This window comes from Rhinoderma darwinii, chromosome 1 (genome assembly GCF_050947455.1).
Source record: "Rhinoderma darwinii isolate aRhiDar2 chromosome 1, aRhiDar2.hap1, whole genome shotgun sequence".
In the NCBI taxonomy this organism is placed as follows: domain Eukaryota; kingdom Metazoa; phylum Chordata; class Amphibia; order Anura; family Rhinodermatidae; genus Rhinoderma; species Rhinoderma darwinii.
Genome location: NC_134687.1, coordinates 217,358,939 through 217,381,831, shown reverse-complemented (window position 1 = coordinate 217,381,831; position 22,893 = coordinate 217,358,939). Strand labels below are relative to the sequence as shown.

Sequence of the window (22,893 nt, the reverse complement as noted above, 5' to 3'; positions counted from 1 at the left end):
TAGCTAACATTTCCCATATGTCTACTTTAGATTGGCATCATTTTTTGAACATTCTTTTATTTTTCTAGGAAGTTACAAGGCTTATAAGTTTAGCAGCAATTTCTCAAATTTTCAAGAAAATTTCAAAAGCCTATTTTTTTAGGGATTAGTTCAGTTCTGAAGTGGCTTTGAGGGCCTTATATATTAGGAACCCCACAAATCACCCCATTTTAAAAACTGCACCCCTTAAATTATTCAAAACAGCATTTAGAAAGTTTCTTAACCCTTTATGTGTTTCACAGGAATTAAAACAAAGTGGAGGGAAATCTGCAAATTTCCTTTTTTATTTGCAGAAATTCCATTTTGATCAATTTTTCCTGTAATACTGAAGGTTTTTTCCAGAGAAACACAACTGAATATTTATTGCCCCGATTCTGAAGTTTTTAGAAATATCCCACATGTGGCCCTAGTGTGCTACGGGCCTGAAACAAAAGCCCCAGAACAAAGGAGCACCTAGAGGATTTTTGGGCCTTCCTTTTCTTAAATTATATTTCAGGCACCATGTCAGGTTAGAAGAGGTCTTGTGGTGCAAAAATAACGGAAACACCCCAAAAAAGACCTCATTTTGGAAACTACACCGCTTGAGGAATTCATCTAGGGGTGTAGTGAGCATTTTGACCCCACAGGTGTTTCCTAGATTTCATTAGAATTGGGCAGTGAAAATGAAAAATCACATTATTTTCCAATAAGATGTAGCTTTACCTCAAAAAATTTTTTTTTTTCAACAAATAAATGATGAAAAGCACCATAACATTTGTAAAGCAACTTCTCCAGAGTACGGAAATACCGAACATGTGGTCATAAACTGCTGTTTGGGCAAGCGGCAGGACTCGGAAGGGAAGGCACGCCATTTAGCTTTTGGAGTACAGATTTTGCTGGTTAGATTTCTCGGCACCATGTCGCATTTGTAAAGCTCCTAAGGTACCAGTACAGTGCAAAAAAAGTGACTCCATTTGGCAAACTACACCCATTGAGGAATTCATCTAGGGGTGTAGTGAGCATTTTGACCCCACAGGTGTCTCATATATTTTATTAGAAATGGGCAGTGAAAATGAAAAATTACATTATTTTCCAATAAGACGCAGCATTGGTTCAAAATATTTCATTTTCTCATCAAATAAAGGAGAAAAAGCACCGTAACATTTGTAAAGCAACTTCTTCAGAGCACGGAAATACCCCACACGTGGTCATAAACTGCTATTTGGACACACAGCAAGGCTCTAAAGGGAAGGAGCGCCATTTAGTATTTGGAGTGGAGATTTTACAAGATTCGTTTTTTTACCCCATGTTGCATTGAGCTATAGTATCAGTACAGTGGTACCCCCGATAAATTACCCCGTTTTGGAAACTAGATCCCTCAAAGAATTTATCTAGGGGTGTAGTGAGCATTTTGACCGCACAAGTGTTTTGCAAAAATGAGTAAACAATAGATGTTGCAGATTGAAAATTGCTGTTTTCCACAGATATGCCATTTCAGTGCCCAATGTGTTGCGACCAGCTTGTACCACCGTAGACACACATCCCATAAATTGTTAAGCGGGCTCTCCAGAATACAGTAATACCCCATATGTGGTCATAAATTGCCGTTTGTGTACACGGCCAGGCTCAGTTGGACCACCATTTGGCTTTTGAAGCGCAGATTTTGCCTGGTGTTTTAGTGGTATTTTATCTTATAATGTGGGGGCATATGTAAGCTGGTCACGGTACATCAGGGTATATGTAAGCTGGGCGGAGTACATCAGGGTATATGTAAGCTGTACAGAGAACATCAGGGTATATTTAATATGTGCGGAGTACATCACGGTATATGTAAGCTGTGCGGAGTACATCAGGGTATATGTAAGCTGGGTAGAGTACATCAGGGTATATGTAAGCTGGGCGGAGTACATCAGGGTATATGTAAGCTGGGCGGAGTACATCAGGGTATATGTAAGCTGGGCTGAGTACATCAGGGTATATGTAAGCTGGGCGGAGTACATCAGGATATGTGTAATGTGTGCGGAGAACATCAGGGTATATGTAAGCTGTGCGGAGTACATCAGGGTATATGTAATCTGTGAGGAGTACATCAGGATATATGTAAACTGTGGAGTACATCAGGGTATATGTAATATGTGCGGGTACATCAGGGTATATGTAAGCTGGGCGGAGTACATCAGGGTATATGTAATATGTGCGGGTACATCAGGGTATATGTAAGCTGGGCGGAGTACATCAGGGTATATGTAAGCTGGGCGGAGTACATCAGGGTATATGTAAGCTGGGCGGAGTACATCAGGGTATATGTAAGCTGGGCGGAGTATATCAAGCTCTGTGGCTTGAATAACAAGTGGTTTGTATATCAAGTGGAGTTCCAAAAACCGGAGTTGAAAAGAGGAGTTAAAGTCCCAGTAAGTGCTCTTCTACTTCTTTTTCTTTTTGATTAACATCTGTTCGCTGTTTTTTTGGTAACTTGGATAATGGATAGCAAGATTGGAGGTTTTCGTCAGTGCACAGTTTGCCATATGTATGCACGACTGGAGCCGGAGTTCCAGGGTGAATATCTCTGTGGCAGATGTGAGCATGTTGTTCACCTGGAAGCTCGTATTAGAGATCTGGAGGAGCAGAATGCAACACTGAGGAGGATAGACAATTTTGAGCGGAGCTTGCTGCTCACAGAGCATGCAGTTAGTGGGTTACAACTGGAGGGTGAAGACATGGGTGAGCAGGATCAGGTAAGTAGCTGGGTTAATGTAGTTAGGGGCAGTAGAAAGGGGTCAAAGACAAGGAAGGCCGATCCGGTTTCTGACATTCCAGGCAAAATTGCCAAGTTGGGTGATGATGCGAGGGTGTCAGTCTCAGAAATGGCAGCCCTAGTGGATACTGATCTCCCTAACAGCCGGGAGAACAGCCCAGCTAGTAGTCGGCGGGATGGTAATGCAGGTAAGCCAAGACAATTGATAGTCGTAGGGGATTCTATAATCAGGAAGACGGATAGAATAATTTGTCGCCAAGACCACCTCAACCGAATGGTTTGCTGTCTCCCTGGTGCCAGGGTTCGGCATGTGGTGGAACGGGTGGACAAATTGCTGGGAGGGGCTGGTGATGATCCAGCTGTCGTGGTCCATGTCGGTACCAACGACAGAATAAATGGTAGGTGGAGGAGCCTTAAGAATAATTTTAAAGAACTAGGCTACAAGCTGAAGGGAAGGACCTCCAAAGTAGTATTCTCAGGAATACTGCCTGTGCCATGCGCATCACAGGAAAGACAGCGGGAGCTCAGGGAGTTAAATGCATGGCTGAAGTCTTGGTGTAGAGGAGAAGGATTTGGGTTCCTAGAGCACTGGGCTGACTTTTCATTGGGGTACAAACTGTATTCTGCAGATGATTTGCACCTAAATGGAAGGGGGTCCGCTGTGCTGGGGGGAGAGAATTCTAGGTGGTGGCGGAGTATTTAAACTAGGGCTGAGGAGGGAGGTCAATGTAGAAAAAAAAAGGGGTAGCCAGGTTAGAGAGGGGTCAGACTATATTGGTGGGGGGAGAAACAGAATGTGGGGAGAGGACTAGACAACAAGATAAGGAGATCCTTTCGTTACAAAACATCAGTGTAAATAAAAAGGCCCGATTAATGTCAAATCACATTTCTGATAATAAAAGTGAAAAACTGACAGGCAAGTTAAAGTGTATGTTCACAAATGCCAGAAGTCTAGCAAGCAAAATGGGGGAGCTGGAGGCCTTGATACTGGAAGAAAATATAGATATAGTTGGTGTTGCTGAAACATGGCTGGACTCTTCACATGACTGGGCTGTAAATCTACAGGGTTTTACACTTTTTCGTAAAGACAGGACAAATAGGAAAGGTGGTGGTGTATGTCTGTATGTGAGAAATGATATGAAGGCGAGTGTGAAAGAGACAATAGTGGGTGAATACTGTGAGGAGGTTGAAACCTTGTGGGTGGAACTAGAAAGGGAGGTAAACACTGAAAAAATTACTTTTGGTGTAATCTATAGACCCCCCAATATAACTGAGGAGATGGAAGTTCAGCTATATAAACAGATGGAGCGGGCTGCACAGGCGGGTACTGTAGTGATAATGGGAGATTTTAATTTCCGGGATATTAATTGGTGTCATGGTTCGGCTTCAACTGCAAAGGGGAGACATTTCCTCAACCTGTTGCAGGAAAATTTTATGGGCCAGTTTGTGGAAGACCCGACTAGAGGTGAAGCTCTGTTGGATCTGGTCATTTCTAATAATGCAGATCTTGTTGGGAATGTCAATGTTCGTGAAAACCTCGGTAACGTGATCATAATATAGTTACATTTTACCTATACTGTAAAAAACAAACACAGGCTGGGAGGGCAAAAACATTTAATTTTAAGAAAGCCAATTTCCCCAGGATGAGGGCGGCAATTCAGGATATAGACTGGGAAGAACTAATGTCAAATAATGGAACAAATGATAAATGGGAGATTTTAAAATCTACTTTGAGTTATTATAGTGCAAAATTTATTCCTACAGGTAACAAGTATAAACGACTCAAATTAAACCCCACATGGCTTACACCTTCTGTGAAAGGGGCAATACATGACAAAAAAAGGGCATTTAAAAAATACAAATCTGAGGGTACAGCTGTAGCCTTTGTAAAATATAAAGAGCTTAATAAAATCTGTAAAAATGTAATAAAATTAGCAAAAATACAAAATGAAAGGCAGGTGGCCAGGGATAGTAAAACAAATCCCAAAAAATTGTTCAAGCATATAAATGCAAAAAAGCCCAGGTCTGAACATGTAGGACCCCTAGATAATGGTAATGGGGAGTTGATCACAGGGGATCAAGAGAAGGCAGAGTTACTAAATGGGTTCTTTAGCTCTGTATATACAACTGAAGAAGGAGCAGCTGATGTAGCCGGTGCCAGTGCTGTTAATATATCAGTTGATATACTGAATTGGATGAATGTAGAGATGGTCCAAGCTAAATTAAATAAAATAAATGTGCACAAGGCCCCGGGACCAGATGGGTTACACCCTAGAATTCTTAAAGAGCTTAGTTCAGTTATTTTTGTCCCCCTTTTCATAATATTCAGAGAATCTCTAGTGACTGGTATAGTGCCAAGGGACTGGCGCAGGGCAAATGTGGTGCCTATTTTCAAAAAGGGCTCTAGGTCTTCCCCGGGTAATTATAGACCAGTAAGCTTAACATCCATCGTGGGGAAAATGTTTGAGGGGCTATTGAGGGACTATATACAGGATTATGTGACAATAAATAGCATTATAAGTGACAGCCAGAACGGTTTTACTAAGGACAGAAGTTGTCAAACTAACCTAATCTGTTTTTATGAAGAGGTGAGCAGAAGTCTAGACAGAGGGGCCGCTGTGGATTTAGTGTTTTTGGACTTTGCAAAGGCATTTGACACTGTCCCCCATAGACGCCTAATGGTTAAATTAAGGACTATAGGTTTAGAAAATATAGTTTGTAATTGGATTGAGAATTGGCTCAAGGACCGTATCCAGAGAGTTGTGGTCAATGATTCCTACTCTGAATGGTCACCGGTTATATGTGGTGTACCCCAGGGTTCAGTGCTGGGACCACTATTATTCAACTTATTTATTAATGATATAGAGGATGGGATTAATAGCACGATTTCTATTTTTGCAGATGACACCAAGCTATGTAATATAGTTCAGACTATGGAAGATGTTCATGAATTACAGGCAGATTTAAACAAACTAAGTGTTTGGGCGTCCACTTGGCAGATGAAGTATAATGCAGATAAATGTAAAGTTATGCATCTGGGTACCAACAACCTGCATGCATCATATGTCCTAGGGGGAGCTACACTGGCGGATTCACTTGTTGAGAAGGATCTGGGTGTACTTGTAAATCATAAACTCAATAACAGCATGCAGTGTCAGTCAGCTGCTTCAAAGGCCAGCAGGATATTGTCGTGTATTAAAAGAGGCATGGACTCGCGGGACAGGGATGTAATATTACCACTTTACAAAGCATTAGTGAGGCCTCATCTAGAATATGCAGTCTAGTTCTGGGCTCCAGTTCATAGAAAGGATGCCCTGGAGTTGGAAAAAATACAAAGAAGAGCAACGAAGCTAATAAGGGGCATGGAGAATTTAAGTTATGAGGAAAGATTGAAAGAATTAAACCTATTTAGCCTTGAAAAAAGACGACTAAGGGGGGACATGATTAACTTATATAAATATATTAATGGCACATACAAAAAATATGGTGAAATCATGTTCCTTGTAAAAACCCCCTCAAAAAACAAGGGGGCACTCCCTCCGTCTGGAGAAAAAAAGGTTCAAGCTGCAGAGGCGACAAGGCTTCTTTACAGTAAGAACGGTGAATTTATGGAATAGCTTACCGCAGGAGCTGGTCACAGCAGGGACAGTAGATGGCTTTAAAAAAGGGTTAGATAATTTCCTAGAACAAAAAAATATTAGCTCCTATGTGTAGAAATTTTTCCTTCCCTTTTCCCTTCCCTTGGTTGAACTTGATGGACATGTGTCTTTTTTCAGCCGTACTAACTATGTAACTATGTATATGTAACTATGTAAGCTGGGCGGAGTACATCAGGATATGTGTAATGTGTGCGGAGAACATCAGGGTATATGTAAGCTGTGCGGAGTACATCAGGGTATATGTAATCTGTGAGGAGTACATCAGGATATATGTAAACTGTGGAGTACATCAGGGTATATGTAATATGTGCGGGTACATCAGGGTATATGTAAGCTGGGCGGAGTACATCAGGGTATATGTAATATGTGCGGGTACATCAGGGTATATGTAAGCTGGGCGGAGTACATCAGGGTATATGTAATCTGTGCGGAGTACATCAGGATATATGTAAACTCGGCGGAGTACATCAGGGTATATGTAATCTGTGCGGAGTACATCAGGGCATATGTAAACTGGGCGGAGTACATCAGGGTATATATAAGCTGGGCGGAGTGCATCAGGTCATAATAGGATGATGTAATAATGGGGTGAATGAATAATCCATGGATTGGTGTGGTCGCTTTGAACCAATCCTTTATGCACAGGCCGGGTTTATTGGGTATTATACAAAATATCTGCGCTCACTTATTGCCTAATCTTTGACTTCTTCACCAGCCCTATAAGCCGCAGAAGGCCCTAAAGTTTCCTCATCTCCGCTGTGTCCATGGGGTCCAGCAAATGATGATGTGGGGTATTTAGTGAAATTCTACTGGACCTAAAAATTAGTCTGGGCCGTCATTTAGAATAATTTAGCATCATTGCGTTTTGAGAGTCATAGCGTGTTATTTTTCCGTTAGGGCGTGTGTGAGGGCGCCTTTTTTGTGGAACGAACTGTAATTTTTATTGGTTCCATTTTGGGGGACATGAGATTTTTTTATCAGTATTTATTAAATTTTTTGGGAGATGAGGAAACCAAAAAACAGCCATTTTGGCACGTTTTTTTTTTCTTTACAGTGTTCACTGTGCAGTATAAACACATATTAACTTTATTCTGCGGGGCGATACGATTACAGCGACACCAAATTAATATCGTTTTGTTAAGTTTCACTACGTTCCCACAATAAAAATACTCTTTTCTAAAAAAATCATGTTTTAGTGTTGCCATTTTCTGACAGCCATAACTTTTTTATTTTTTCGTTGATATCGCTGCGGGACGGCTTGTTTTATGCGTGACGAACTGTAGTTTACATTGGTACCATTTTGCGTTACTTGCAACTTTTTGATCACTTTTTATAAAAAATTTTTTTAGACAAGATGACAAAAAAAAAAAATACTGTCATTGTTTTTTATTAAAAATTTTTACGGTGTTCACCGTGCGGTAAAAATAATGTGATATTTTTATAGATCAGGCCGTTCTGAATGCGGCGATACCTATTCTGTATATTTTTTTTTTCATATTTTCATGTTTTTTCTAATAATAAAGGAGTTGATCAGGGAAACAGGGCAAGTGTTGTTTTTATTATTTATTTATTAATTAATTTATTTTTCTTTCACATTTTTTTTTACATTTTTCACTTTCTTTTACACTGACCTGGGGACTTGAAGATCTGGTCTTCTGATCCCTGCTACGATGCACTGTACTACTTATGTAGTGCAGTGCATCGTAACTGTCATTTTTCATTTGACAGTTAGCAGATTTGGTCCTGCCTCGGGCAGGACCTAATAGGCTACCGTACCTTGGCAACCAGGAAGCCTAGTAACGGCTTCCTGGTTGCCATAGCAACAATCGCTCCCTCCCTCTGTAAACCACTTCAATGCGGCGGACGTCATTGACAGCCGCATTGAAAGGGTTAAATGGCTGCGATCGGCGGTAACAGCCATTGCAGCTGTGTATAACAGCTGACAGCCGCTGAAGATAAAGCGCGCACAGCTCCTGTGCTCGCTTTATCTGCCGGGCGTAACTGTACGCCCGAGTGCGGGAAATCACTTGGAATTTGGACGTACAGTTACGTCCAATCGCGGGAAGGGGTTAAAGAGGCTCTGTCACCACATTCTAAGTGCCCTATCTCCTACATAAGGAGATTGGCGCTATAATGTAGGTGACAGCAGTGCTTTTTATTTAAAAAAAACGATCTGTTTTCACCACTTTATTAGCGATTTTATATTTATGCTAAAGTTGCTTAAAGCCCAAGTGGGCGTGTTTTTACTTTAGACCAAGTGGGCGTTCTACAGAGGAGTGTATGACGCTGACCAATCAGCGTCATGCACTCCTCTAAAGTCATTTACTCAGCGCATAGGGATCCTGCTAGATCCTTATGTGCGGTCTTATACTAACACATTAACCCCTTCCTGACAAAAACAACTTTCAGATTTTCATCTTTTCCTCTCCATATTCTAGAAGATATAGCGTCTTTATTTTTCCGTCGATATAGTACTATGAGGGCTTGATTTTAGCGGGACGAGTTGTCGTTTTTCGTAGCACCATTTATTTTGCTGTAGAATGTACTAGGAAATGGGAAAAACATTATTTGTGGGGTAGAAAATGAAAAAAAACAGCGATTCCTCCATGTTTTTTTGCGCGCTGTTTTTGCGGAATTCACTGTGCAATTAAAACAACATGTTAACTTTATTCTGCGGGTCAATACGATTACGGCGATACCAAATATGTATCGTTTTTTCTCTATATTTTACTACTTTTACAATTAAAAACCTAATTGTAAAAAAATAAAAAAATTATTTTGCGTCGCCAAATTCCGAGAGCCATAACTTTTTGATTTTTCCGTCGATTAAGTGGTATGAGGGCTTATTTTTTGCGGGATAATCTGTAGTTTTTAATAATACAATTTTGGGGTAAATGCGACGGTTTGATCACTTTTTATTTCAATTTTTGTGGGAGATTAGGTGACCAAAAAATAGAGATTCTGGCGTTTACAATTTTTTTGTTTTACAGTGTTCACCGTGCGGGGTTCAGACTTTTACGGACGCGGCGATAGCAATTATGTATATTTAATTATTTTTTTTACTATGCTCTAGCGGTCGCCCGCCTCTTTCTCACGATTTAAATGCTGCGGTCGGTATTGACCACGGCATTTAACTAGTTAAACAAGCGGGATCGCGCTCAAGCGCGATGCCGCTAGTTACTCTGAAGTGTCGGCTGTAACATACAGCCGACACCGGCATCGTATGGAGCGAGCTCACTGCGTGAGCCCGCTCCATACTTTCCCTTCCCGGCTATGACGTAACTGTATGTCATATGTCGGGAAGGGGTTAACAATACTGAAGTGTTTAGACAGTGAATAGACATTTCATGGGATGTCTATTCATAATCTCTGCACTTCGTTACGGTTTCTATGGTAGTTACAGCAGAGGAAGCGTAATCTCGTTGTAACCTGTAATTTACAGCGAGATCTCGCGAGATTACGCTTCCTCTGCTGTAACTACCACAGACAGAGTAACGAAGTGCAGAGATTGTGAATATACATCCCGTGGAATGTCTATTCACTGTCTAAACACATCAGTATTGTTAACATAAGACAGCACATAAGGATCTAGCAGGATCCCTATGCGCTGAGTAAATGAATGGAGAGGAGTGGATGACGCTGATTGGTCAGCGTCATATACTCCCCTGTACAACGCCCACTTGGTCTAAAGTAAAAATACGCCCACTTGGGCATTAAGCAACTCATTAGCATAAATCTAAAATCTCTAATAAAGTGGTAAAAATAGATCGTTTTTTTTAAAATAAAAAGCACAGCTGTCACCTACATTATAGCGCCGATCTCCTTATGTAGGAGACAGGGCACTTATAATGTGGTGACAGAGCCTCTTTAAGCCTTTCAGGCCCCACCTCCGGGTGGGGGCTGGAAGTTTTCTGTGCTAGGCAGACCGGGAGGCCACTATTTGGCCTCCGGTTGCCATTGCAGCCATCGACACCCCGGCGATTTCATTTCTGGGGTGTCGATGAGCTGCAAACACCTTAAATGCAGCGATCGCTTTTGACCGCTGCTTTTAAGGGGTTAATGGCGGGGATCAAAGCTAACTTCGGTCTCCGGAATTACAGCAGGATGTCAGCTGTAAGATACAGCGGACATCCGGGGATGATGGCACCGACACAGGTTCTGAGCCGGTGCCATGCATTTGTCTTCAGTATACATTTTCATGACGTATACTTACGACAAATGTTGGGATGGGGTTAATGGGTTCCTCCGAGTTTCCGTCATTTTTTCAGACAATTTTGTCCAACATAAATGACAATGACAGAATCTGTGACGGACACTTGCATCATGCTTTCTATTTTTACAGGAACTATGGCGTATATGACAGATCTATTATGATCCGTCGTTAACAGTTATTATAGATCAGTTTTTTTTTCCCATTGATTTATAATAGATCAGTCATCTTTCTGTCATGTATTATTATTATTTTTTTTTGCTGGATACAATATTGCAGAATGCTACGCTATTCTGACAGTCAAAAAGCAACTGAAGACTGAAGGAACTAATGGTGGTGTAAAAAGAGCCTTAATCATGAACCCCTATGAAATGTAGCTCATATATGTTGCAAAGCAGTTACATACCAACAAGTACATTGCTCTGTGAATCAGGATCAAAAACAATCGTATGGCGTTTCAATAATTCTTCCTTTTCGGCTATGAAAAAGAAAAAAAAAAAAAAAAAAGAAGATTAATTAGGTGGCAAGTTGTTTATTCTTCTACCCTATGCTTTGTGGACATATATGCTATAAAAAAATATTTGTGTATCCCTGGAATTTGTATGCAGTCATCTTAGATTAGCTACCCTAATCCGTAAAAGTAATATTTATCAAATACCATTACCAGTTAAACAGCAATTGCACTTTAAAGGGGTTGTACCAACTTTACATTCATGGCCCATTGCCCCCAACATTAAAATCAAGAGTCTTATTAATTACACTTGTTTTTAAAATGTCAAACGCTAACAAGTTCTCACACACGTAGAAACACGACTCACTGTGGTTGTTTTCTTCCTCCTGCCCATGGATACGTCCTGTGGTAATTCCTTATCTAAGCCGTCAAGCATGCGCACATCTTCCCCGCTCACAGCGCAGAGCGGGTCTCTTCTATCTATGCAGTGAGACGGAGAATGTGCATTCCTGCTGTTATAACGGCGCAGGGCGAGCATGCGCTGTTCAGTCACGCCTGTACTGTGTGAAGAATCATTTCTCCTCACTCACGTCAGTGCCAACAACAGAGGGTGATCATAGGAAATGTAGTTGTACCGCCCCAACAAGCTTCTTAAAGGCCAGTATTACCGGAGCTGCAGGGGCGCCGAATAAGGACGGAAGGAAGCTGAGGAGGTTGGTTTGCATAAACAGTATCTCGGGTCTTGAACAGTAAGATGGGGACTTGGGACAACCCCTTTAATCCTTCACAATCTGCACTATAAGTAGTTCAATGCATTGGCACAGCTGTTTACTTTAAGAGATATCCTCAAATTTAACCTGTTGTGGGTACTTGAGTTGACAATTACTGTTTAAATGGGCCTGTACTGCAGGTTTAACCTTGGTGTGCGTCTCCCATTTGAGGGACCTGGAGGCTAAAAAATCACTATGACCAGTCACGTTGGGTGCCCTATAGGGTTTTTACCTCACTTTACCCACATAGAAAAGAATAGTACTAAAAGAAGCACTTAGCCAGAAAGAAGACCCTTCTAGCTAGTTGCAATTCAAATTTGGAGTTTTGACAAAATGAATCATGATCCAATATAAAACCCTATCGGGGATCATGATATTGACTTTGAGAAGAGATATTTTCTCATTTGCCAATACTGCTGTATTAATACAAAGACGGCCCGTGAGCCCATTATAAAGTTTGGGAGCACGGTCCGTAAAAGAAAAAAATAGGACATGTCCTATTTTTTTCCGGAAAGTTTCTACAGCACGGACACCTTCCCGTAAATATACGGGAAGGTGTCTGTCGGCCATAGAAATGAATAGGTCCGTAATTACAGTCTGTAATTATGGGCGATTTTACTGTCGTGTGCATGGGGCCTTAGAAAATAGTTGGCCGTTATATTTTAAAACAGCAGCAAAAAAACGAAAAATAAAACGGAGCACAGATGCAATACCAGACACAACCCATGGACAGAGGTGGCACTGTTTTAGTAAACACAGCAGCCATGTTTTTCTGACCCTGGACAACCTCTTTATTTAGTGTCACATTATTTGTATAGTAGTTCTATACCAGAAATGTGTGTATCTTTTTTTTTAGACAACTCGTGTGATGCAACAACTCTTTTTTTTTTCTCCTGAGGGCAGCACGGTGGCTCAGTGGTTAGCACTGTTGCCTTGCAGCGCTGGGTTCAAATCCAACCAAGGACAACATCTGCATGGAGTTTGTATGTTCTCCTTGTGTTTGCATGGGTTTACTCCCACACCCCGAAAACATACCAATAGGGAATTTAGATTGTGAGCCCCAATGGGGACAGTAAAAGAGAACCTCTGTACAGCGCTGCGTAATATGTTGGCGCTATATAAGTAACTGAAATAAATAATAATAAATAATAACGAGAATGAAAGTTTTTTTTGTATTGTTCACCACTTTCTACATTATAAATACACTTCAAATAAATGTATATCTAAAAAAATAACCCTTCTGTTTCATATGGATTGTACCCATTTGCTTTCTATGCTGGGTTTCTCTGTTCACTATAGCGTATTTTCCTCCACCTAACATTCAGACAATATTGAAATTGAGTCAAAGTGTCACATATGTGTGATCTCCTGCTGAATCTTACGTTAAACGTGGAGAAATCCAGGCAGAACGCTGGGAAGTATCATTGCATGGGGAACTGTACGAGGCCCAAGGAGTCTGATGAACGGGTTCTATTAATCAGAACTCCGCCTCTCTCCAATCTAGAAGGGAGCATCACCATCAAGTAAAAATAATATTATTCACAAATCATAATGCTAATTGCAGAGCCAAGTGGACTGCAGCTGTGGAACGTCACTAACCTACTAAGCTTACTCAACCTGATCCACAATGTTCCCCATTGTTTAACGTGTAGACAAATTTGGAAATTCTTCTTTTTGACCTCCAGACTCTGCTTCTTTAGGAAAATTAAAGGGGTTGGCCATACTAAATGATTTCCAAAAAGCCTTTAAACTGCTTGCTGTGTCCTAATGAACTGTAAAGCCCCTCATACGTTACCCCAGCTTCTCGTTACAGGGCCTGCGGCTGCAGTCTCCTTGTCCATAGGAATCAAGATGGCTGCAGTCACGTGACCTCTTTCTCGGCTGTCCCTGGCTGCATCGGCTTCTGCAATGGCGCTAGACACGGCTAGTTTCTATCGAGCAGCTGGGCTAAAGTAGAAGGAACTTTACGGTTTATTGTACCACAGCAAACAGTTTAGGAGAGATTTCTATAAAGTGCCCAACTCCTTTATGATAAATGGATATTTAAAAGGTACTGTTCACACCAGGTTTTGTACGGTTTTACTAGATCTGTTCTTTTTTTCTTTACATAAAAAGCAAAAACGTAATATAGTTAAACAGAGTACATCTAAGTTTATCAAATACAAATCGTTGCATCCATTTCAATCAATCTGTGACTAAACTAAGATGCAGTTGTATAAAAATGAGGAATATCTAGTGATGTACGGGCACAGAAGCTGTGCCCACGCGATCACCACAGGAACCCCGCCGTCTTGTGAGAATGTGGGACCTTGTATTGTACAGAATTAAATTTTTCCTTTGTGCAAAGTAAAATATTAAGGAACATGGAAGGACAATACACATACCTGAACTAACATGTATTTCACCCTCTTTGTCTTCAGGTGTAAGGTCTTGTACTTCGCCCCCAAATTCTACATCTATATAGTAATTGAAGGAAATGGTCGTTAGGTAGGATGAAAAAGACAACGATGGATACACTTCACCCTCTCACTGCCAAGGACATACCTCATGGCTCTAAATGCTGGCCACGACTTGAATACGAGGGCTAAAGCTTCGATTTTCAAATGATATTAAAGCCTAGAATCTTAGCTGTTATATCATACCAGCTTGAGCTGCAATACATACTTGTATATAGTAAAGTGCAGGATACAAGGTTTTAGTGTGTGTCGCTACTGTTCAGCGCCTGTGCAAAAGCACATACAGCCAAGAAAGCGGTCAGACGCCGCCATCAGAACTTTTCTATTTTTCCATCGACATAGCCGTATGAGGGCTTGTTTTTAGTGGGACGACTTGTATATTTTAATTGCACCATTTTTGGGTGCACATAGTATATTGATAAACGTATTAACATTTTCTTGGGAGGGAATTTAAAAAAAAATAAAACAGCTATTCCAGAATAGATTTTTTTGCGTTTTAAATGTATGCTGTTCACTATGCCGCGTAAATAACATATTACCATTACTCTATGGGTCGGTATGTTTGTGGCGATACGAAATATGTATAGGTTTTCTTATGTTGTACTACGTTTGCACAATAATAAAAACTTTTTTTTTAAATATATATTTGTTTTTGCATCGCCGCATTTCAAGAGCCGTAAATTTTTTATTTTTCGTGGATGTGGCCATATGCGGGCTTGTTTTCTGCGTTTGGGGTAGTTTTCATTGGTACTATTTTGGTATACATGTGAGTTATTGATTAACTTTTATCTGATTAATGTTTGGAAAAGAATGGAAAAATGAATAAATAAAAAAATTCAGTTTGAGTTTTTTTTGTACGACATTCACCCGGCGGTTTAATCAATGTGTTAACCGCATTGTTCGAGTCGTTACCATTGCGGCGATACCATATGTGTATTTTTATAATACTTTTTTTTACCCAGAAATTTTAATAAGTACCACTAGAGACAATGCGATCGATTGATCGCAGATCTAATGCTTTGTATACTTCGTATACCATAGCATTATTGCCTGTCAGTGTAAAACTGACAGGCAATCTATTATGCCATGCCTCTGGCAAGGCATAATAGGCAGTTACTGATGGCAGACCTGGGGGCCTTTATTACACCCCGTGCTGCCATGGAAACCAATCGGCGCTTCGTGGTGTGCTGATGGGGTGGCAGAGGGAGCTCCCTCTATCAAACACCTTAGATGCCGTGGTCGCTATGGATCACGGCATCTAAGAAGTTAAAATTGCTGGAATCTGAGTGCTCTTCTTCGATTCCAGCAGTTGCCTGGCTGTGTATAACAGCCGTGCTCCTGCTGTTGATCTCGTGGGTACAGGGACAGTACCCGCTAGATACGAGCAATAGATATATCTGTCACGATGAGGGGACTAGGAACATGGAAAGATAATATACATACTTGAACTAACAATTGATTCATCCTCTTCATCTTCAGTTGTAACATGTTCATCTTTGGCTGTATAGTACCGGAATTCAAATAAATGAAAATTAGGTAAGGTGAAAAAGAAAACATAATACTGAAAATAGGACAAAAACAAAAAATAATTTGGACAAAACCAGCACACTCTGGGTTAAATGATTAGTACCAAATTTTATAATTATTTAATTTAAAAAAAAAGGAATTATATTATATAACATATTCATTTACATAAAACCACTACAGGGTACAGACATCCATGAAATTTAGTTTGAACAGTATAAATACACATTCCTATACGTAAACGTATGAAGCTGTTAAGTAAATTGTCCAGATATAAGTGAAGATTAGCAGGGCATATAAATATATGCCAAGTTTGAAAGGCAATAAGATCTTTTAGGCGGATATAACTGTGTCAATGTTCCCTTCAAATATATATATATATATATATATATATATATATATATATATATATATATATTTTTTTTTTTAAATTCATTATGCACAAGAGAGATATATAGGAAACGCCCCAGATAGGGCCAGCAGGCAAGTACTGCAAGTCTCGTGGCTGAGTGTTCGTCCACCAATACCTCAAGTTTACGGGTGTAGTGATGTCTCCCAAGATTCCTCAGAACGGAGTCCAATATAGGCAAGGTCCGAACATCCCTCAGTCCACCGCGATATTCACCATAAATTTATGGCTTAACCCCTTAATGACCGGGCCATTATGCACGTTAATGACCAAGGATTATTTTTTGTTTTTTCACAGTCGCATTCCAAGAGTCGTAACTTTTTTTTTATTCCTTCGACACAGCCGTATAAGGGCTTGTTTTTTTGCGGGACGAGTTGTATTTTGTAATTGTACCATTTTTAGATGCTTACAATATATTGATTAACTTTTATTAACTTTATTTTAGGAGAGAATTGAAAATAAGCATCTATTCCAGAATTAATTTTCACGTAATAAATTTACGCCGTTTACTATGCAGCGTAAATAACATGTTAACTTTATTCTATGGGTCGGCACGATTACGGGGATACCAAATATGTAAAGGTTTTATATGTTTTCCTACGTTTGCACAATAAAAACCCATTTAGAAAAAAATTACTTGTTTTTCCATCGCCGCGTTCCAAGAGCCGACATTTTTTATTTTTCTGTCAATGCGGCCGTATGTGGGCTTGATTTTTGTGGGCCAATGTGTAGTTTTCATTAGTACTATTTTGGGGTACATAGGACTTATAGATTAACTTTTATTTTATTTTTTATGGGGGGAATGGGAGAAAAGAGAATTTTGCCGTTGTTTTTTGCGGTTTTTTTGGACGCCGTTCATCCGGCAGTTTAATTAATAAGTTCATTTTATTGGTCAAGTTCTTACGATCGCGGGGATACCATATATGTGTATGTGTTATTTGTTTTGACACTTTTACTGAATAAAAACACTTTTTGCGCAAAAAAATGTTATTTGATTTTGACTGTAATTATTATTATTTTTTTTCCACAAATTTTATTTAACTGATTGACATTTTTTTTTTTTAAAGTCCCACCAGGGGACTTCACTATGCGATGTGCCAATCGCATATATAATGCTTTGGTATACTTAGTATACCAAAGCATTATTGCCTGTCAGTGTAAAACTGACAGGCAACCTGTTAGGTCATGCCTCCGGCATCGCCTAACAGGCAGATGCTGAAGGCAGACCTGGGGGTCTTTGTTAGACCCCCGGCTGTCATGGAACCCCGACGGCGACCCGCGATTTGTTTGCGGGGGTGCCGATCGGGTGACAGAGGGAGCTCCCTCCCTCTGTCAAACACATTAGATGCCGCTGTCACTATTGACAGCGGCATTTAATTGTTTAAACTGCCGGAATCGGAGCGCGCTTCGATTCCGGCAGTTGCAGCAGGAGCCAGGCTGAATATAACAGCCGTGCTCCTGCCGCTGATCGCGTGGGTACAGTCTCAGTACCCGCGCCATCACAGGACGGATATATGCGTCCTCCTGCGCGAACTAGCAGCTGCTGAGGACGGATATATCCGTCCTTCGGCGTTAAGGAGTTAAGCTGGAACTCTCTGCCTTGGCATATCCACGTTTGCAGGTGTGGTATTGGTGGACGAACACTCAGCCATGAGACTTGCAGTCCTTGCCTGCTGGCCCTATCTGGGGAGTTTCCTATATATCTCTCTTGTGCATAATGAATAATATATATATATTTGAAGGGAACATTGACACAGTTATATCCGCTTAAAAGATCTTATTGACTTGGCATATATTTATATGCCCTGCTAATCTTCACTTATATCTGGACAATTTACTTAACAGCTTCATACGTTTACGTATAGGAATGTGTATTTATACTGTTCAAACTAAATTTCATGGATGTCTGTACCCTGTAGTGGTTTTATGTAAATGAATATGTTATATTATATATTTCCTTTTTTTTTTAAATTAAATAATTATACAATTTGGTACTAATCATTTAACCCAGAGTGTGCTGGTTTTGTCCAAATTATTTTTTGTCCTATATTCTTATTTTGGACGGCACCGTGCATTATTTGGTTTGCATTATATGGGTTATTCAATAGGATAACTATCTTTATTGGATTATTTGTTTGTTGGGGATTTTTTGTTTCTCTTTTTCCCCAAATTTTTCTTGTTATCCAGGTGTTTTATTTCTCTGTGTCGCTGTGGATAGGTGCTTACCTAAGTTTTGCTTTTTTCCTTTTCTTCTGTTATCTCTTCCTTTTTCTAATAATTAAATTTTTTATTTTATTATACTATTTTTGTTCTTTTTTGCCATTATGGCATACTGCCTAGATGCAGAAGTGGATGCCCACATATCAGCGTTTTTCAATTTTGAAATGAATAAAAACATGGAAGAAACGAATAGAGATCTTTTTGGTCTATTTAAAACACATAGAAAATTAGTCCTGGGACATCTTAGGAGAAAATGGGATATAAGTAGCCTCGAGGCATACAAAACATCTAACATCACCCCTTCTGAGCCGAATACGAGGCAGAGAAGGGGCAGATGAGTGATTCTAATAATGTTATAAACCTTACGGATTTAACCTTGTCCCCTTGCCACATAAGTTTACAAAATCGTGGTCTGGGTTTTTCACCAGTTAACACAGGAAATGAATTTGAGATATATAAGGACCTCCATCTTTTTGTGAGGAAAATCCTACTAAGATTGTGGCATGAGGACAAGGGTGATAATAGAGGAGTATTGGAGGAAAAATCTACTTCAGATATTCATCTGGACCATACAGTAAAATTAACTCAGGGCGACTATGCATCCTTGAGGGATTTGGAGGAAATGTATAAAGAGGGAAAAAGAAATGATACTGAATTATTATATGAGACTGATGAGAATGTTTCAATCCCAGAATTTACTGGTTTACGTCAAAGGAGCAGTACAATGCCGAATGTCAGTCAAAATAGATATATACAGTCCTTCATGGAAGCCATGCAGAAAGATTTGGGTCAAGTTGATTGGTCTTCTTTCCTGGGTATGGACACCCTCCATAAAGGGGAGAGAATAGCCCTAAAAGAACTACGGAAACTTGAAAATGCCGTTATTAAACCTAGTGATAAGGGTGGGAATATTGTCCTTCTCAGGGAGGAATATTATATCAACGAGATCCAAAGACAATTGAACTCAAACGGTTATGTATGTTTGAGTGATAATGCCATGGAAAATGTATCTCACAAATTAAATAGAAAGCTTTCATTTGCATTAGACGAGGGCTTGATAAATCGCCATGAATATAATTTTCTTTTGATAAGAGAACCACGCATGCCTACCATATACATATTTCCCAAGGTGCACAAAAATAAGGATCTACCCCCGGGGCGACCTATCATCTCGGGAGTGGGGGGCCCGACGGATCACCTTGGGAAGTATGTAGATGAGAAACTTAAACCCTATGTCCGTCAACTTCCATCTTTTGTTTTGGACACTGGGGACCTCTTACGAAAAATTAATAACTTATTGTAAAGGATCTGCCAGACACAGCTTCTGTGTCGACGCCCGTGGTTAGTCAGTTTGCACCTGCTCCTAAGTCTGATAGAGTGACTCCTTCGTCTACCACTCAGGCTGGGAGGCTGAGGAGTGGGAGAGCCTATCACAGCCTGGCCAGACGGAGCTAGCTCCCGGCCTCTGTCTATTTATACCTTCATTTCCTGCTTCTCCTTTGCCTGTGATTCTGCTTGTTTCCTGGCTCTGCTGCTGCTTGGACTATTTGTCCTCTGCTTCATATTGACCCTGGCTTTACTGACTACTCTCTTGCTCTGCGTTTGGTACTTCGTACACTCCTGGTTTGACTCGGCTCGTTCACTACTCTTGTGGCTCACGGTGTTGCCGTGGGCATCTACCCCTTTTCCCTTAGCTTCTTTGTACCCTTGTCGGTCTGTCTGTCGTGCACATAGTGAGAGTAGGGACCGTCGCCCAGTTGTACGCCGTCGCCTAGGACGGGCCGTTGCAAGTAGGCATGGACTGAGTGGCGGGTAGATTAGGGCTCACCTGTCTGTCTCCCTACCCAGTTATTACACTTATACTTCGAGGGTGATTTTATGTTAGTGGGTTTGGATGTGGAATCCTTATATACAGTGAAGGAAGTATTTGATCCCTTGCTGATTTTGTAAGTTTGCCCACTGTCAAAGTCATGAACAGTCTGGAATTTTTAGGCTAGGTTAATTTTACCAGTGAGAGATAGATTATATAAAAAAAAAATCAGAAAATTACATAGTCAAAATTATATATATTTATTTGCATTGTGCACAGAGAAATAAGTATTTGATCCCCTACCAACCATTAAGAGTTCAGCCTCCTCCAGACCAGTTACACGCTCCAAATCAACTTGGTGCCTGCATTAAAGAGGCTCTGTCACCAGATTTTGCAACCCCTATCTGCTATTGCAGCAGATAGGCGCTGCAATGTAGATTACAGTAACGTTTTTATTTTTTTAAAAAGGAGCATTTTTGGCCAAGTTCTGACCATTTTTGTATTTATGCAAATGAGGCTTGCAAAAGTACAACTGGGCGTGTTGAAAAGTAAAAGTACAACTGGGTGTGTATTATGTGCGTACATCGGGGCGTGTTTACTACTTTTACTAGCTGGGCTTTCTGACGAGAAGTATCATCCACTTCTCTTCAAAAATGGCCATAACTTGGCCAAAAATGCTCGTTTTTTAAAAATAAAAACGTTACTGTAATCTACATTGCAGCGCCTATCTGCTGCAATAGCAGATAGGGGTTGCAAAATCTGGTGACAGAGCCTCTTTAAAGACAGCTGTCTTACATGGTCACCTGTATAAAAGACTCCTGTCCACAGACTCAATGAATCAGTCTGACTCTAACCTCTACAACATGAGCAAGACCAAAGAGCTTTCTAAGGATGTCAGGGATAAGATCATAGACCTGCACAAGGCTGGAATGGGCTACAAAAATAGTCCCTCCCCACAAAGTAGAATGGTCCCATGGTGCCACCCACAGTATAATGCCCACATAGTGCCCCCCACAAAGTATAATACCCCAGAGTATAATGCCTCCCACACAGAATGATCCCCCCCATAGTGCCTTACACACAATAATGTCCCAAAACTGCCCCCACACAATATCATGCCCCCCACAATGTATAATGCTCCCATAGTGCCCCCACACATTATAATGTCCCCATAGTTACTAATAGAAAAAATAAAAAATACTCACCGTGCCCCGTTCCGACGATGAGCAGAGGAGATCATCCTGTCCATGTTATGTGTGGAACGGCACAAACAGACGTGATGTGTCTGCGTCTAGCCGCGCACGGCTGGCATTACATAGTAAATGGTGTAGCAGGGACTGAATGCTCCCTGCTACACCATTACATTTAACTGTATTTGCAGTTGGAACCTGGACATGTAACCAGACGCCCGATATTCGGGACTGTTCCGATGGATCCGGGATGGTTGGGAGGCATGTTAAATAGATAATTATCCCCTAATTCACCTCAATATGCCTCTTTAGTTCAGATAAACAGATGTCCTTTCGCTAATCTTTTGAATGCTGTACAAGCTGGTGTGTCAAAATTCACACGGTCTCTGAACTGATAACCCCCTAGTTTTTGGTTCTGCTATACATGAAAAATTTTGCGCCACTTCAAAGGGCTAATTGCCTCTACTACAGAGAAAAACTATATTGTGGCCAGTTACAAACAGTAATGATACATTTTCATTACAGCCTCCATGCACATACACTATAAGGACAAAAGTATTAGGAGACACCTCATAACCCTTTCCTGACCGCCTACTGTCTTTTGGCGGTGGGTGGTGCAGGTCCAGAGTCTACATCAACATCTTTCTGGCATTGCTGTAGAAAAGGCTTTTAACCCCTTCCCTCTTTGGCCGCTTTTGACCTTCCTGACAGAGCCTCATTTTTCAAATCTGACATGTTTCACTTTATGTGGTAATAACTCTGGAATGCTTTTACCTATCCAAGTGATTCTGAGATTGTTTTCTCATGACACATTGGACTTTATGTTACTGGCAAAATTTGGCCGATACATTCAGTATTTAATTGTGAAAAACACCAACATTTTGCGAAAAATTGCAAAAATTAGCATTTTTCTCAATTTAAATGTATCTGCTTGTAAGACAGGCAGTTATACCACACAAAAATGTTGCTAACTAACATCCCCCATATGTCTACTTTAGATTGGCATCGTTTTTTGAACATCATTTTATTTTTCTAGGACGTTACAAGGCTTAGAACTTTAGCAGCAATTTCTCACATTTTCAAGAAAATTTCAAAATGCTATTTTTACAGGGGCCAGTTCAGTTGTGAAGTGGCTTTGAGGTCCTTAGATATTAGAAACCCCCAATAAGTCACCCCATTTTAAAAACTGCACCCCTCAAAGTATTCAAAACAACATTTAGGAAGTTTCTTAACCCTTTAGACATTGCGCAGGAATTAAGGCAAAGTAGAGGTGAAATTTACAAAGTTCATTATTTTTTTCCAGAAATTCATTTTGAATCCATTTTTTTGTACCACAGAATGTTTTACCCAAGAAATGCAACTCAATATTTATTGCCCAGGTTCTGCAGTTTTAGGAAATATCCCACATGTGGCTCTAGTGT

At 40.4% G+C, this 22,893-nt stretch overlaps 1 protein-coding gene across 2 annotated transcripts in view; it reads right to left on the bottom strand.

Annotated features, from left to right (window-relative positions):
- The window catches only part of CENPC (centromere protein C), a 525,969-nt gene that overhangs the window by 396,803 nt on the left and 106,273 nt on the right, over positions 1 to 22,893 (bottom strand). The window contains exons 13-15 of one of the 2 annotated variants that reach the window (XM_075861608.1): positions 15,763 to 15,819; positions 14,248 to 14,319; positions 11,049 to 11,120 (exon numbers count right to left, since the gene is read on the bottom strand). The exons of the other annotated variant lie outside the window; for it this stretch is intronic. Of the exons in view, the coding sequence (XP_075717723.1) occupies positions 11,049 to 11,120; positions 14,248 to 14,319; positions 15,763 to 15,819 (201 nt within the window). The remainder of the gene's footprint in view (positions 1 to 11,048; positions 11,121 to 14,247; positions 14,320 to 15,762; positions 15,820 to 22,893) is intronic. 2 annotated transcript variants of the gene reach the window in all.